At 43.4% G+C, this 18,164-nt stretch overlaps 1 protein-coding gene across 4 annotated transcripts in view; it reads right to left on the bottom strand.

Annotated features, from left to right (window-relative positions):
• runx1t1 (RUNX1 partner transcriptional co-repressor 1) overlaps positions 1-17,444 on the bottom strand; it is a 58,909-nt gene extending 41,465 nt beyond the window's left edge. The window contains exon 1 of one of the 4 annotated variants that reach the window (XM_084918908.1): positions 16,852-17,444. In XM_084918908.1, coding sequence (XP_084775034.1) covers positions 16,852-16,879 — 28 coding nt within the window. In that variant the 5' untranslated portion in view covers positions 16,880-17,444. The remainder of the gene's footprint in view (positions 1-16,851) is intronic. The other 3 variants (XM_084918909.1, XM_084918910.1, XM_084918911.1) reach the window with 3 other exon arrangements.
• Positions 17,445-18,164: the final 720 nt, after the last annotated feature.

Raw genomic sequence — 18,164 nt, forward strand, 5'->3', positions numbered from 1 at the left:
AGCTCTCCGGAGACACGTGGCCCCTAAAAGCACTAGCAAACCCAGTCTCTCTCTCTAAGCTCAAGTTTCATTTCGGAGACAGGAATTGATAGAATGCATTTGAGTTTATTCAATAAACCGTTGGGAGCTTAACTTCATATCCCACTTCCAGTTATTGCAATCAGAGAACTCGTACTGATTAGCTTCGGCAGTAGTAACAGGAAGACATCTCATCCTAACTATCACCAGCACATACCAGTCAAGCTACATGATCAGATTTTTTTTTTACCGGCTTAAAGCATCAATGAAATCATCTCATATGTGTTGCAGGATGCTAAAGCCTCTTTTCAAATCATCTGTTCTCCTCTCCAAAACTGCCTGGAATCAGGCCCACTTTCACGGCCTCATCTGCAACAAAAGCAGGTAACAACAGCAGCCGACGTAGGCAACCAAACAACTACTTTGTCGAGAGGCTTGCCAAAACGCATAATCCAGCTGACTGCAACAAAAGCTTTGCAAAACCCTGCAGATAGACACTGATGGTTGTTTGCATTGGTCTATGTTTGTAATACCCATAATCTGACCAGTTTGTTATAATGGCATCCCCTGCCATTTGAACACTTTTGTAAAAAAAAAAAATTCAAATAAAATAAAGACACACATACATCAGTGGCACCAGCACCGCAAACTGGGATACAAACCGTGCTGAGTTAAATTACTCCCTCTGTGTGTGAGTGTGTCTGTGAATGAGCATCAGGGGCTTATTTCATTCAAGAATTAAACAAGTCAATACTGTGGCTTTAGGTAAGCTTGCATATACTGTACTGTATAGCCTTCTTTCTGTGTCCTCCTGCAACCTCCTGACACCTCCCCCACGCAGGCTAATAAGGACTCATTCTCTATATATGGGTTAATATATGTGCTTAAATTCAAAACAGGCAAATAAAAGGCTTTCTTAATACGAGCGCATTAACGCACTGAATAGTCACACAATACTGATGAGGAGAAACCGTTTTGCTAAGGAGATTTCAATGGAGCGTCAAAGCTGTTTTGTGTGGGGTGGAGCCATCCTGTGTATATCATTTTGTGGGTGAAGGGTGTGTGTATGTGTGTGATGAGGGGTTCTATTGGAAGGAACTGAAGTGACTTTTTTTGTGGAAGACTTGGTAAACTCAATGGGGCTTTGGAGGGCCAACTCAATGATAAGTCAATGAGGTGCACTTGAATGGCGGAGTTGATGGAGTGAGACACACAGAAAATAATCTCTTTCTCTCACAGACACATACAAAGCAAAGTCCCACGGGACAGCTTCTGGCCACTCAGCGTCTGCATGTTTAATGGCACAGGGTGATATGTGCGTGAGAGAACAGAGTTAGCTAGTCGCAGAGAGCATGGTTATGTTTGTACACCATCACCAATAAGCTAGACAGTTCTGCCTCCATTCTGCTACACCCTTTTCTGTCTTCCCTGCACACTAACCCCTGCTTGTGTGCTGTCTCCATGTGAGTAGTGCCTGTGTGTGTGTGTGTGTCTGCACAGGCTACAGAATACACAGAACCTCACACAGTTTACACCCCAGTGGAGACTATTAGTGATCCTCTACCAGACACAGAGGGAACACATAGTCTGAGAGACACACAGGCAAAGAGTCAAAAGTGTAGAGGAGAGAAGGGGAGAGAGAGGGTGGGGTGGCTGCGGGGGGAGAATCAAGAGGAGAAGGATGAGAGAAAGAGACAGTGACAGACTGGCACACTGATACGCAGACACACACAGATGGGAAGATAAATGAACAGATATTCTGGCAGTCCTACATAATACAGAAAGAAAGGGAAAGGGAACATCAGGGCAAACGTCAGTTCTCTTCCTCTCGCAAACCGACCAAAGATGGCCTCAGCTTTAGTGCAATCTGATGTAACTCGCCAGACACAGTTTCAATGCTGCACATCAAACATAGTCATACCACAGTCATCAGACTGAAGAGAAAGGATATGTGAAATCTCTCCAAAATGTGTCACACTTTAAGGTGAACACTTAGTGTTATCTAACAAACTCGAGTGTATATCTTTAATTAAGCGTATATCGGCATACACGCGTCACCCCATTTGAGAGGAGAAGAGAAAAGAAGGAATAAAGAGACACCTGAAGAAAAACAAAGGTCGAATGACAAGGTGGAAGCCAGAAAAATTGATGTAGAGGATGCAGGAGGAGGTGGTTAAAAGAGACGCGAAGGCGGAGAAAAGGAAAGAAGGTGACCAGCTTGTATAGAGGTGCAGTTGGCCACAACAGGCGCTCCACTGGGCTGCACTCAACTGCTCTCTGCCTCCTGGACACACATTACCTCTGAGAATATTTGATGTGTGCGTCCGCGTGCACGCGCAAGCACGGCGGCTGCATCTGAGCAGCAACTCTGGAGGAAGGGAGGTTACATATGGGCTTGGCCTTTGTGTGCCTGTGTGTTGATGGAAGTGAGAAAAAGGCGAGCGAACTGCAAAAGGAGAGCGAGTGAAAGTGAGTGTAGTCGAAAAGGTGCAATCAGCAGAGGGGCAGAAAAAAAAAAGCGAGCAAGAGGCTCCCTGTGTGTGCGGCAGGTCCCCAGCCATCTGGACACTCCCCCCCCCTCAACCCACCCCGCCCTCCACACCCACCATTCTCCTCCACCCTCCTTTTCCTCCCCTCTCCTCTGCCGACTGGTGTGCTATTCATGGCGGACCCATTTCACCTTTCAGTGTGTTACGCCCGCTTACCACAATACATGCTAATGAGGTAGAACAAATGACTTTTTTTCAGTGGGTGCATGCATGTGTGCGGCCCTGTGTGTGTGTGTGGGTGGGTGGATGGGTTGCTGAATTCTTCCAATCTCGACTGCTCGTTTCCAAACCACTTGCTTAACTGTCGAAAGAGTTGTTAATGGTTGTGCACAAAACCAATTTTGTTTTCTCACCTGAAGGCACAAAATAGCTCCAGATTACTGACACCTGATCTGATGTTGCTTTGCACTGACGCTTGATTTCTAGAGCACCGCAAACATAGGCTCAGGAATCCGCAGTCTTAATGCATTTACCACTGTGTCTCAAGGACCTATAGCAAACAAACCATATAAACACAATGGCATTTAATTCCAGCTAGGGTAACCTCCACCAGTCCTATATATCCTCACACCCAGCCACCTTCTATTTATCCTCCACTGAGTGACTTGGCCCAGTTCCAATCTGATCTGCTCGGCGATGATAAAGTGGAGAGGAGACAGAGGAGGGGAGAGAGCGCACATTTACAGTTCTCTGTAGCACAGATGACAGGAGATGAATGGAGCACTTGATTTGTCGCAACAGAACACAAGACACCACAACTGACATCGGCAAGAGGAGTGGTGACAGGGAGAAAAAATAAGAAACAAGCAGGCAAGAAAAGGGAGTGCCAGGGTGCTGAAAGATTGAGGAGCAATACAGAAGACGGGAAGGGAAGAGAAAAGGAGAGGAAAGTGAAAAAGGGGACGTTTGAAAAGAATAGATGATAGCGAGAAAACAAGGGGAAAGAAAAATGCATAGCAATACAGACAGAATGACGAATAGTTTGTCAAAACCGAGCCTCCTTCGAGTCTTTCTTCAGCAAGAGCTGCTTTTCATTCGCCCTGCATCACTAGGTGGCGCTAACGATACATCTGTACACCTGCCAACCCTCTCCTCCCCCTCTTCCTCCCTCTTTACGTCTTTCCATAGTGAATCATTGTGACAGCCAGGCTTGGCAGTCATAATTAACCGAGTGCACTAGCTAGTGTAGCACTCCATGCAACACACCACAGTGAGCCAAGCACAGAGAGGACTGCTCATAGTGAGAGCTGCCACCAGGCATGATGGTCATGTTTGTGTGTGCACGCCTCTGTGTGTGTGTGTGATTAATAGTGTGTGTAGTGACAGTGTGCAGTCAACTAAGCCACATACACAGGTGGGGAAAGGAGAAGGACTTATAAAGGCTTCTTCGAGGATCACTGCCTCCGGTGAGGTCAGACATTGCTGATTAAATCAGCGTCGGGCCAAAGGTAACAAATTATCCTTTAAAATACAACTCTCTGTGTCTGTTATTGTTGCAAGGAATTAAAATTTTTAAGGCATCGGTTTAGAGGTTTGCTGATTTAATTATGCAAAACAAACAAAATAAATCATAAAGAAATATTTCAAAGGTGGTGTCTTTTTAAAAACAACAAAAATATCTGCCAGCGAAAGATTTATATATCATCGCTGCCTATTTGTGTCTCTCCCACTAAATCCTGCTCAAGAGGAAAACCATCCATTTTGGGGGCTGCATTTTGCACATGTAAAACACAGATTTGTCCTGCAACAGCTGTGGAACAAATTGTGTTATTAAGTCATTTTAACACCCAAGGCATCCAATTAAGCTACCCAATTCCCCTTATCAAAGCCACAGTTCCCCCAAAACGAGGAAAACAACTTGCATGGATGTGACTGTTTCTACAAAAATAGCCCTAAAATCAGCTTCATAGCCGTTATGTGGGACTAATGGAAATGGTGCCACAGTTCCTTTAACTAGTACAGAAACAGGAACCAGGCCATTCCTGGCTCCCCTCCCGGCCTCTGGGGCCCAGGGCCCAGCCCAGCTCGCCACACAATGGGCCAGCAGAATGAAAGGAACCTCCGGCCATCCAGAGATAGCCCTGCTGGTCAGGAACCAGAAGAAACCTGGGAGGGAGAAGAGGAGGTGGTTGTGTGTGTGTGTGTGTGTGTGTGTAAGCCTTAAGGATGCAAACCCAAGCAGCAAGGGAAAGGGTGGGGATGGTTGGTTGGGGTCAGGATGTGTGTAAAGGGGACAATGTTTGTGTCTGTGTGAAAGAAAGTAGAGCTGTTCAGATAAATGCCTTGCTCCCATACAAAAATAACACAAACGCGCGCGCGCGCGCACGCGCACACACGCACACACGCACACACGCACACACACACACTGCTACTCTTCTCTCTAAGGAAGTTAAAGCTTGTTTACAGGTAATTAATGCTGGGACAGCAACAGTGGGATGCAAGGTGCATGGGGGAGTGGTTGATATAAGAGGGAAGCAGGATTGGAGAATGGCGATGGGATCAGTGGCTTTTGGACCTGGCACCCACTCTGGCAAGTGAAGTGTCCTATCTGGCTTTCTTAAACTGCCTGGAGCCCCAAACAGTGAGTCAGTCCAGAGGAGCATTGGTCTCTGAACCTAATGATGGGAATTAACCCTGGGGACAAACTGGAAGAAGTAAATTACATAAGAGTGAGAAGCAGGTCGTGATGTGAACCTGCTCCCAGTTCTGTTTTGGGAGGGGGACTAGAGGTGGTGGGGTGGGGGTGCTCTTCAATAAAACACAGACACATGCACATGGCGCCCACTGTTTCCATGACAACAAGTGGAGCAGATATGCTCTCTCAACTGTCAAAGGACACGCGCACACACATATATACACGTGCGGTGAAAAGAAAAAGAAAGATTGTACTAAAGTGTTTTTTTAGCATTTCATAGGTGGCTGTCATCGCCGGAGTGACAGAAGAAAGAAGACTGAAGAATAAAGAGACAATGGCAGGAACCAAAAAGGAAACAGAGAAAAAAGAAACAGGCCAGGAATGCAGGATAGATACAGCTGCTGCTGAACTTAAAAAAAATATGCTGAATATATTTTTGCACAGAAAGCCGACTTTGGCTTTGGAAGTCGTGCTTAGGAGGGGCTGCTTTATTGCCAATAATGATTACAGACACCAAAAGCAATTTTGCTAGAGCTGAATTGAAAAAAAAAATTGAAAATAAGTATGAAATCTTTTTTTTTTTTTTCCTTTGCAACTTGTGAACTAGAGTCACTGGGCTTGGCTGGCAAAATAAAACACGGTGTCCTTGCTGCTTCCTCTAGCACAAGTGTGCCATAACTTCTGTTCTCAGACACTAGAGCGAGATAGAGACAAAGACAGACTGTCCTAAATCTAAACCTCTCAGCGTCATCTGAATTGATGGTTTTTAGGGGGTAGAGGGATGTCGGCGTTACACGAATGTATAACCTACACGTATTTCTGCTTCTAAATCCGTCTGTGCCGCGCATGCATTACCCGTGTGATATGTGGTGAAAGGAAATAGATCGCTTCTGTTTCAGGTCTGTGTGTCACGTATACACCAGTGTATCCTTTCATGGGGAAATTAATACCATATCAATTTTCCTTTAGTGCAGGGGCTATTTTATGGTATTGGTGGATTCATGAATTTTCTTACACTGTCATATTCATATTCCAGATTCTGATTTAATTTGCCGCGTGGGAATGAAAGAACACATTTCAAATGAGACGAAGCAATAAATTCAAAATTGCTTTCCTCACGAAGCGTACACGCACACACACACGCACACACACACACACACACACGAGAGCAGTTTTGTCTTTGTTCTTGTTATATAAAAAAACACACGCACACACAACCAACTATTCTTTATCGTGAAATAAAGCAGTCTCAGCTAAGTACTCTTAGCTGCAGGGAATGTCACATTTTACAAGCTTCCATCCACATCCACATACCATGCAGTATTTTTGCCTAACCTCACAATCCCCCCTTGTACTATAATTCTCAATTACAGTAGGGCAGATATATATATGTGTGTAGTATATACTGGTGCTCACATGCAGTTGTGGTAAACGCTTGCTGTGTGAACTCCTTGACAGGGGCTGGTTAAATATAGCTTGAATGATTTCATGTGTTATTTTTCCCCAAATGCAGTTTAGCATTACTGGCTGTCTAAAAGAGGAGGAAGAAAAAAACGAGACAGCAGCTCAAGGTCTAAAAGCAGAAGCTTGTATCCGAGCTAAGCAATTTGAAACTCATAAATGTCATTTAACATTGTATATGAGTCATTTCTCTCTGTCCTTTGTCTGTCACTGCCTCCGTCTCTCATGGTTGCTTGACTCTGTGGCTTCTGGCTTTGGCCCTTTAGCAGTTTAAAGTAACTCACAGCTATGTCCTACTAGCTCATCTCTGTTTCCCACTTTCTGTTTTCAGACTCTTGTTCTCGAGCTAGCACAGGCAAACAGGGTGACATCAGATCTGCAAACACAAAAACCTCACTCTCCCCATCTAATACTGTGTTCTTTAAAAATCTAAAACACAGCTATTCTATCCCTGACGCCTCAAATCCGATGAAACGTGCCCTAAACAAATGCATTTAGTCTACAATAATTAGCCAAGCCCCTGTGTTTTGAATATTTCATCTCAAATAATTATTTCTTGAATATATCTGTCTCTATTTTAGACAAAAGAGAGCAAAATAGTAGATATTTTTATTCTAGAAAAGACACTTCCACTGTCTGCACCTTACATCCTCACATGATGGATATCTAATTTTTCTCCTACCGCCTCTCCCCATTTCACCTTGCTGCACTTTTCACCATTCACCTTTCTCGCACCCCAGTATCTGCTTCTGCTCCCCACCCTTTTTGTAATCACACTCTAATCCTTTGCAATCAATTCCCCATGAAGATACTACCCGACCCAAATAACACACACACAAACACACACACTCAGTGCGCCAAGCAAACAGATGTCTGCAAGACACAAAAGCAACCAAAACCAGGATCAAAAATCATTTCAACACACTATTATTATGTTTTGTTACACGTTGGTTGGATCAGACAGACTGTGAACATCTTCGTTCATTCGAATCAAAACCACTCAAATTAACACCATATCAAGCTGAAATACAGAACAGATCGTCAAAGACAGAAAGCAACGAAATAAGTGTTAAGGAGTTGCACTGAATTATTAAAACATGTTGGCTACATTTAGGTAGAAATGTAATCCTTTTTTTATGATGGGATCAGGATGAACGTACATGCGTGCTGCGTGTGTCCCTTACCCTTGATCAGCTGGTGACTTGGGTTTGTCAATGCCCTGCCAGGCAAAAGCCCGGGGCGGTGCACGACTAATGCATTAGCGTCTTTAGCAGTTCGGGGCATCTGTCATGTGCGTGTACATGCTTTTGTGTCGCTGCATCATGTAGCCTGGGGCAAAGTGGCAAATACAAAGAGTCGTGTTTTATCTAAATATAGAAACAGATGCAGATTGTCTCCGGTTCTGCTGCGCGTAGTTTTTAACTCCCCTACTTGGTCTTCATTGTCTACACTCTTTTGTTACATATGGCTGGCAATAACCAAAGCTCTACTTTCTTAACAGTTTGAGACGCCTTTCATTTTGACGAAGTGGTAAAAATGTTGCATGCTGTGGTCTTAAAATGCATTTGATGCCGTATTTTAGTATAAATGTTCACTTCATGAAATTTTATGAGACGGTGTTGTGTTACAAGAACAACACTGATTTAATAGAACATAATTGGCAGTAACAATGAGCTCAGCATGCTTTTGTTAAGTGACTAAATGACGAGAAATAGGACAAGGGTATGTGGTGGGAAAGGATGGTGCGTGTATGTTGTGTTCATTCTGACGAGGAATGGCAGCGAAAGAATGTGTTTGTGTGTGTGTGCGCGTCTGGCTGCCTGTTAATATGGCATGCCACATAACGCTAAAAATATCACTCATCACATCAAACGCACACCAAGAAACTTGTAGACCACCTAACAAACACAAAGAAAGCTCTGCATGCCTTCACTTTAGATTGACAACCCTGCCATATGGTGCTGAGCTTTGTCTTTGTTTGCATATTCAGCCACTTACTGTCTGAGTTTATGAGAGACCAATTTAGCAAGCGCACACCTGTGTATTTTTAATTTTTTTTTTACATATGTGTAGTTCAGTCCTATGTGTGAGATAGCTACATTAGCAAACATAAAGTTGCAGCTGCACTCCAGTACATGATCCCTGCACAGCTGTGAATTATTATGTGGACAATTTAATGCTGCCAAAGAGGAAACAGGAAATTAAGATCGTACTTTTGTTGCACTGCTAAAGTGTCTGGCAAAATGTTTGTGTGCATCCATGCTCAAATAAAATTCCTACAAAGTGAAACGATGCAGTGCATCTCTGATGCTATCACCCTGAGTAGCAGCTTTATGCTCGTCACTCATAAATGCGTAGAAGAGGTGCAGATGGAGACCCAGGGGTGCAACCCAAATGCTTAAGGGGAAGGGGCTTTCCACTCACTAAAGCATCCTCAAACTAACATCTAGGCAGTAATTTGTCCTCCCTCAGGGGAGGCATAAAAACCCCAGAGCCTCGAATTCATTGCAGCTATGGAAAAAGTGAAGAGCGAACAAAAAAAAAAAAAAAGCTAAAATACTTTATCTCCGCCTCTAACTGAAAGTTATTACATTTTCTGAATGGTATGACTTTCTAATGGTTAGCATATGTGAATATGTGTGCACAGAGAGAGAGAGCAGTAGTTGAGGTTAAGTTAATAGCACAAGCAGAGGGGGAACTGGGAACCCTTGGCTTATAAAGGATACTTGTTTCCCTGCCTCACCGAAAACCAGATGTTGATAAAGAGACATAGGGGGAGGAGAGAAGACAGATGGGCAAAAAATTACCAACACTTGAGCCAAACATCTTGAAACATCTGCAAAAAAAAAAAAAGGTACCTTACAAAAGGAGATGGATTTATGCTCTCCCTCTATCTTGGATTTTCATTGCTCCGTGAGAGCCTTTCTCCCTCCTGTGCTGTGCTGCTCTCAGTGTTACCAGGACTAAAAAGTTTCGCCGCAATCTGGAGCTGTTTAAGTCTTGGAAAAAAAAAAAGCTTGGATTCTTCCACAAATGGCTCTATCATGTAGAGAAGGCAAACACGTCTGCACACTGTTGGAGCCATAAAACTTCAGAGAGTGCCGCGGGATGGGGTCCACAATCATGCAGACTAACGCGATATGAAACACTATAAATGTCAAGGTACATTGCAATATAGACGCATGTGTGTACATCCCTGCACATGTGAGGCCCAAAAACATATAATTCATATCCCATTTCTAAAAGCGGAGTTCGGTTACCATGGAGACCCATCGTCTATTGCTAGTATGAAATGCGCAGCTGAGGATGGCACGTCCATATGGTTAGAGTATGACAGAGGGGAGGAACAGATGCCTTGATTAAAGGGCTGTCAATCGCAAATCCATAAGAGCAGCTGGGGTCATGGATGTATATCAGATGACACTACAGACAGCGAGCAAGCCAGACAAAAAGATATATGTTTTTATACTGTAGGCAGATATAAAAACACACACACATTCACATGGACACTTGTGAGGAGAGGGAGCTCTACAGATCTCTATCTGTTCATCGATACACAGCTACAGCCTCACAACTAATCTCCCAGTCTGACTGAACTGCGAGAGCTTTCTCCATTTTCAGAGACATTTTATCCCTTTTGAGAGAAACAGCAGTGAGGTCGAAGCCTGTAAGTGTAATTCTCAATTTTTGGGTGGATACAACTGCCGTTAAATATACTTTTTTTAAAAAAATTTTAAGATAAAACCGACTGTGGTTTTGTTCTGTTTCTGTTCAAACAAACACTTAGCACGGCAGCTAGCAATGAAGCAATGATTCGGGCCATTTAAGGTTAGACTGCAGTGAGCGGTCATGTATAGGGACTGAAATTTTATGGACAGGATGGACGGGACGCACTAGAAGTTAAACAAAATGGGGCTTTTTACTTGGCCCCATTTGGAGAAAATGGACCAGCTCCTTCCATTTTTTTATGTTACCCCCACTGTCCCTTCTGCCACTCTCCCTCTTTCTCTTTGAACCAATTTCTAAAATGGCCCTCCCTTGAAATAATTGACACTCTGCGTTTATCATTTGAGGCACCTGCTGTTGGTTTGACAACAAGACAATCAGATGGAGCGACCGGCCGTCGTCCCATTGTCCCATCTCCCTGTTTGTCTGTGACACTAACTGACAACAGCTGGAAGCCCTCTCTTCCTACAATACCCATCATGCAAGTCAAATTCAAGCACAAAAGAAAAGGGCCTCATTATTTGGCTGTAGTGGTGTGATTTTAACCAGCAAGGGGAGGAAACAATGATTTAGTTGTGTCTGCCCATGGGACATAAAAGGCTGGCAGCGACTGGACGTCCAAAAAAACAGCCGTGCACGTGATTGCTCTGCCGGTGCCGATTCTATTTCATTATGAATATTAAAGAAACACAGTGTAGCTTGGTGCTAGCTGTTTGCACCTCCACTTGTATACAAATACCAGAGAAGACCACCGCAATATAAAACGCGCACGCTCCTGTCTGCTAACATGCATTTTTGAACACACAGCCTCCCACATCCCCATCTCTTCTTCTCCTCTCTTCTACTCTCTGGATGTAATTGACTGAGCACGTCAATACTCGGAGGGAAAAAAACAGAGGGTCCACTGTCTGCATCTATTGATCTACACTTCTCTCTTTCTCTCTCTCTCTCCCTGTCTGCTGATCTTAATTACACTTCTTTTTACCAAGCCAGGGCTCCAATCTAGCGGCTGCCCTTTTCATAAAATGTACTGTCCAAATCCATACATCAAAATTAATGAGAGTGAACCGAGCTGTAAATCAAATATCCAAGCTGATAAGCTGAGGTGGTGATCGTAAATTACACAAGTCCTTTTTCGTAAAACAAAAAACGAAAAGGAAAAAAGAGAGAATTATTTTCACGGGTTCATTTAGGTCAGCGTTAACAATGTGAAGTTTTTACAGAGGAAGCAACCTCAGTTTAGGTGATAAAAACCGCTAAAGCGTGACAGGGGTGAGATGATGTTTCTCACTCTCTTTGTTATCTACTTCCTCTTTCTTTGTGTCTCTCTTTGTCAATTTGTCTGATTTTCTGCCTGCCTGTTTGTTTGTTTTAAGCGCTGTCTGTCTGGGCCCACTCCACCGCCTCTCTCTCTTTTCTCTAATACACACACACACACACACACACACACAAAAATGACTTTTATGGTCAGGTTTTATGGACTGGTAGCAAAGCAAACTGGTCCATTCTTCAGCAATTGTCCTCTCGTGAACTGGGGAGAAAAAAGGCTCCTAATCGCACAGCTTCACAGCTCATACTTCCCATCAATCAAACCTCTCTGTGTGTCCTCGGGATTTGTGCGAGCGTTTGTGTGTGTGTGTGTCTGTTTGTGCTTGTAGACATTCCCACCGTATAGCATCTCAAACCTCTGCTGAATCACGAAGAAAAGCTTAGAGATGGCAGTTCAGACTCTCTTACATACAGTACACTCTGTTCCTTTTCAGATGAATCTTTACAGAAGACATAAACCACCCCCAGCCCACCAGGTCCTCTGTTTAATCTTTAAATGTAAATTGGGTGACAGGTGAATATTGAGAAGGTGAGAGATAAAGGGTAACATCTTCACTTGGCCACTTTATCGCTGCTCCACATCACTAAGAAGCGCCTATTCAATATCATTACCTTTAGCAGAGTGTAGGGGGAAACACAGTCGTGGGTATATCCTTTTGTATTCATTGGACATACTGTATAGACACCTGCACACACACACACACACACACACACACACACACACACACACACTCACACTCACACGCACACACACAATCACATCCAGTTGCTTATCTTTTGAAATAAGAAAAGGGGCTTGTCAGGATGGCACATTGTATGTATGTGTGTTGAGTAAGTGTGTGTCTGTGTGTGTGTGTGTGTGTGTGTGTGTGTGACTGAGAGAGAGAGAGAGAGAAGGGAAGGCAATGTGCATTAGGGCGATTACAATATCAGCCGACTCCAGATGGAGGCAGGAAAATAAACAGTGGAAGAGAAAGAGAGAGAGAGAGAGAGAGAGAGCGAGAGCAAGGGGACAGACATCATGACAAGAAGCCTAAGAGAGAGGTTCTATATGTGTGCATTTGTTTGTGTGGAGGTCTGTCTGTGTGCGATACAGTTAGAGAAAGTAGAGTTAATTAGCAACTCAATCCGCATCTGTATACAGAGGACTGAGGAAGCGCTCTGCATGTGTGACAGTGTGTGGGTTTATATTGTCCTGGACGTGTCTATTTTGAGTGTGTACTTTAAGCCCCAGAAACCTGAGTGCAATAGATACAGCTAACCATTTACCCTAAACATATGAAAAAACGACATCTCCCATGACACGGCTGCTTTTAGATTTGCTCTGGAACCAATCTATTATCAGTTCTGGCTAAGTGAAAAAGTAAGTTAAAATAATAATAAAAAAATGCTAGAAAGGTAAAATCCTCCATGAAAAATTATGAACTGTGAGGCCCTTCCCTGTCGGCCTCTTCTTCACTTGACCTATAAGTCTTATGTTATCCAGAGTAAAAACACGAACAAGGCCAATAAAATCAGTTTGTGGCACTCACCGTTCACTTTGACATTAAATCAGACCCTGTAAAGGCCATCTCACAGCTACAATAAAACAAAGACCTCTTGCTTCTGTAAGCACAAGAGAGTGTGGACACACAAGCGCCGCGTATACAATGCAAACGGACACACACGCACACACACAAACGCACCTACCTGCAAGTCCTTTTTATACCACCGCTGCTCTTTCATGGGCGATGAAATTCAATAAGCAGTGAGGAGAACTGCCCTCTCACTGATAACCATCAATGGGGTTATCGATCTCCAAAAGCATTCATGCGTATGTGCATGCCCATGCACGTGCACACACACTATAATTCACTCTGGGACTTGATAACAGACAGCTCTGAATAATCAGAAGAGATCTATACATCTTAAAGGAGTGCATGCAACACTGATTTTAGTATCCGGTTCGGCAGCTGATAGTTGCCCCCTGACTGCATTGCTTCAGTTCCAATCTGTATCCAAGGCTCTACCATCTCGATCTTTATACACATTTCTGCAGTAACAGCAGCTGAGGTAAATGTGCACCGAAACCCAGTGAAAAGAATGAAGAATATTGTAAAGTTTTCATGTTGTTCGTGGAGTTAGATAAGAACAGACCTTCTAGATTGACACAGCAGTTATGTGAAAATCCCAAGTAGTAGTAGCGCCAGGAAAGCCCACTTATTCTAAGCACTGAATTATACAATAAACAAACAACCAAAAATCTTTGAGAGCATACATAATTTAGAGCATATACTGTAGGCTGTATACAAACGAGGGAGCTTGTGTTAAGTTCTGTATACTAGAATCTGGCTCTGATAGAGCCAATTGAGAATGCCGAAAAAATTACAGGTGATCCGGGTTGCGCTGCTTTTGAAGTGGATTGTATTAAACTAGAGACAGTCAGCATATGAACTGTGTTGAGTCATCATCACTTATTCACCGTATAGCAAACCTGGACTGCATCCAAACGTGTGTGACACACTTAAAAGAAGTGCTTTGTAACTACATCGCAGCACTGGAGTCTCAGTGTAACTCTGTGCGAGACAGGAAAAAAATCTCTCTCTCTCTCTTTTTAAAAGCAGTAATTCATTGTTTGTTCCTGTGATTTAAATATGCAGTATAAATTGCTAGGAAGCTATTACCAGCGCTTAACATGAAAAAACAGGGAAAACAGTGAAACCAAAGAGTGTGTGTGCATATGTGTGTGTGTGTACGATATCTATGCCACATTGTGAAAGTGTGCATGTGACACACGCAGCCTTTCTCAGCATCACTTGTTCAATCTGCCAACCAGAGGTACGTCTACGTGTGATTCTCTGGCTGCGTGTGAAGGCGAGAATAAAATGGCTGCCATCATTTTTTGCAAGGCCGTCCATGTGTGTGAGCAGCGGTCTGATGCATTTGACCCTATAGCCTAAGAGCTGGGAGGAGGAGGAGGAGGAGGAGGAGGAAGGAAGGAAGGAGGAGGAGGGAGAACAGGTGTGAGGCAGGCTGGTGGCTGGGCAGATGGCCCCTGGAAGTGCAATGCTGGAGAGCATGGACCGCAGAGACTTAGCAGCTATCGTTAATACAAGCCTGTTTATACAGTGCACACACATGCAGCACGCACTCACACATGTCCAATCACGTGCGCACACACACAAACGCAGAGATAACCTGCAAACAGCACTTATCATTTACTCTCCCCTCATCAGCAGCTTTGTTTACCTTTCATTTACCCCCCCTCTCTTTATCTCTGTAAACACACACACTCCAGGTAATGGTCTTTTCAGTCAAGTCACTACTTTAATGGAAGTCCCAGTGTTAAAAGGATGGGAAACAAACAACTGATGGCATAATAAATGACAGCCAGAACAACCACATCACCTGGCATGGCCACTGCAGTAAATTATTAGACTAAACAAGGATTTAAAAGAAAGAAAGACAGAATGAAAAATAATCCTGAATCTTCATTTCAATGACTTAAAAGACTCACAGACACAGGATACACCTGCATCATGATATCCCAATAAAATATCTCATCGAGAGGAGCATTTTTAAACTGCTGCCATACTTTGTTTTCTTGTTGATCAGTATATATCAGTGCCTCTTGCTCATTCTGTACCCGGTCGCCCTTATTTAGCTCATCTAAAGCCACCTCTGCTCTGTTTCATGCCTTTGACAGGACTTAACAAGCGCTCTCTTGGACGTCTACAAATGTGTACGATGCTGTGTGGGGAGCATTTGGTATGCCTAAAAAATGTCCAAAGCCCTATGGTTTTCCAGAAGATATTTTCCTCTCTCTCTAATCTGAGCCGTGAGAACAGTCGGGCATCGACAGCATGTTGTGCCGTAGCAGCCTCCCTCCCTAACCCGCATGTCTGTTCTTTTCCCAGTCGGGGGAAAAGATTCCCACTGGAGTAAATATAGCCCAAAGCCTTTAATTTCAACCCTATGCCACTCCATTAAAAGAAAGGGGGGGAAACAGGAATCCGTTTTCCGTTTTTGGAGATTTTCGGTTATGTGATGATGACAAAGTCGCAGCGGGTGGAGAAGGAAACTTCACATGGGCTTGAGAAGATGCGTTTGAGAGTTGTGTCAGCGCTCCGGATGATGTTTCCTTTTTTCATTTTCTTTTTTTCTTTCTTTTTTTTTGTACTCCAAATTCAAAGTCTGAAATGCAAAGTCTCTACAAATGCTTCCCAGGACTCCCAGGCAAAGATTAGAAGCAGCTCTACACTGAACAGAACTGAGAGGCTCAGGTTGAGTTCAAAATCCTCACGCAAAAGTAAAACAACCCCCCCCCCCCAAAAAAAGACATAAAGTAGTCAGTAGTAGGATTATTGTTGACTACTTGCAGGAAATATTTGTAATATTTGTCTCCGTTTCTGCAGTGAGAATAATAAAAATTGTGACTTTTTATTTTTTAAACTCCCAAGACGTTGTGTAATGTCTTTCGAAGATCACCACTTAATGTGAAGATTGCTCCACCTGAAACGAAGGTGATGACGAGACTTGGTCCGTAAACTTAAGTTGCCTGTTGCCCCAGAACAGCTGCGCATCTTGGGCACAAGCTCGTGAACTGGGAGCTGTTTTTTTATTAAGACAGCAGCATGCTGGTTAAACAAACTAGAAAGCCAACTGTCTTCATTAATTACATTACTAGATAATTAGCAGGCAATAGACGGAGTATTTTCACTTTCTCTAATTTTTTGAGCGATAAATGTAATGTGAGACACATCAGCGGTGATTGCTCGGTCTTTTTCTCCCATTAGAATGAAACACGATTATGCACAAAACAAGCGCACCGTTTCTATGTGAAACAGATCTGCACATAATCTCGGACAATAAAAACACATTTCTATAAAAAAGAAATGCACTCCCTGGCGATTATGTATTTATTCTATTATAATTTTAGGGTTGTTTGGACTGCAGCGCAGTCTGCTTAATTTACATTAATATATAAATATATATCAAAGTAGAAATAAAACAAAATCTCAGTTAGGTGTGTTGAGTATTTTGTGATATATTTCGTAATTCGGGCGCACACGTGTGCATACGAAGTCACAAAACACTCCAATAAGGCGTGAATTGGGAAATATTAACATTATTATTAATAGAGAGAACACTTACACTGAAAAGAGGCAGAAATTCCCACCATGCGGCACGTCGATGTGAGAGGGCTAAATAATTTCCAGTCCTTTTGACTCCGCGCAAGGTCCCCTCGATGATCCGCCTGTATCGGGAAGACGAAAACTACAGTCCAGCCAGCTTTCAGGGGCTCTGGTGGTATACTCCCAGCAGCTCAGAAATGTGGTTCAAACTCCGACAAAAGAAAGGAAAAGGGCACCTCTCGGCTTGCAATAAGTGATCAGTCACTGGGGATATGCAGTGTGGGAGAATCGGGAATCTTGTAAAAAGCGCAGAGGCAAAGGAGGAGAGATGAGAAACAGATGCAGAGGGAGGATGCTGTACTGCGCAGGGGCACCCTGTCTGAGTTCTTCTTCTTCTTCTTCTTTTAAACCCGTCTTCTTACTTTCCTCCGAAATCCCTTAAGCGTCAGTTTCGATTCCGGAAAAAAAAAATCAGTTTTTATATGTGAGAAAAAAATCATCCACACACCCTCGGACTCGGGCTCCTTGTGTTCTGCTTCTCCGTTGGCGTGGGGAAGAGGAGTAGCGACACTCTGCCTCCAGTCGGCGGTGCGCAGCAGAGCCAGGTGGCGATGGGCGGGACTGAAGCGCTGCTGAGGAGGAGGTGGGGGCGACTGGGCAGCAGCCAGCATCTGTGTGCCCTAAACAGGTTGGAAAACGCAGTTTCCGGTCAGAAGTGTTTTCTTTAGTGTCTGTGGCATTAAAGGATTTTCACTTGAAGCGAGGTAGCCCCTAAAACCATGTTCTAAAGTCCTTTAGTCATTACTGGATAGGTAGGTGATTTTCCAAGTCTGCCGTAATTTACATGCCAGTACATGTATATTCAACAGCATCATTAGCCATTGCAGTCACGATTAGCTTTCATAGTTCAGTTAAAGGGTAAGTCGGTCCAGTGTAGGCTACTCTTTTAAAAATATATCCCTGAGGCGTCATCCAAGTGCTTAAAATTCCGAGTTTTTGTTAGGATACCATGCTGAAAATACTTTGAATTTGTATTTTCAATTTGCATGTAAAATGTAACCCAAGTGAAAATGTCAGAATCTCAAACGCAAAAACCAAAAACCAAAAATCTTGTTATATTGATGTGGAAAATGTTCTGTAATGCTACTAAATATAGTTCCACAGGTCTGACAGGGAAAAGGATTTTTTACTTAAACAGTGGCAGAAACTTCCACATTAAAACTCTAGGTATGTTTCGACCAATGAGGAGAGCTCTCATGAATTTATGCACAAAGTAAATACCATATTTTTCTGCATTGTTTCTGCATTGTTTTTGCTTGTTGGAGGTTTGGC

The sequence above is a fragment of the Perissodus microlepis genome, chromosome 22 (genome assembly GCF_051167445.1).
Source record: "Perissodus microlepis isolate ML-2025 ecotype Zambia chromosome 22, ASM5116744v1, whole genome shotgun sequence".
Lineage (NCBI taxonomy): Eukaryota > Metazoa > Chordata > Actinopteri > Cichliformes > Cichlidae > Perissodus > Perissodus microlepis.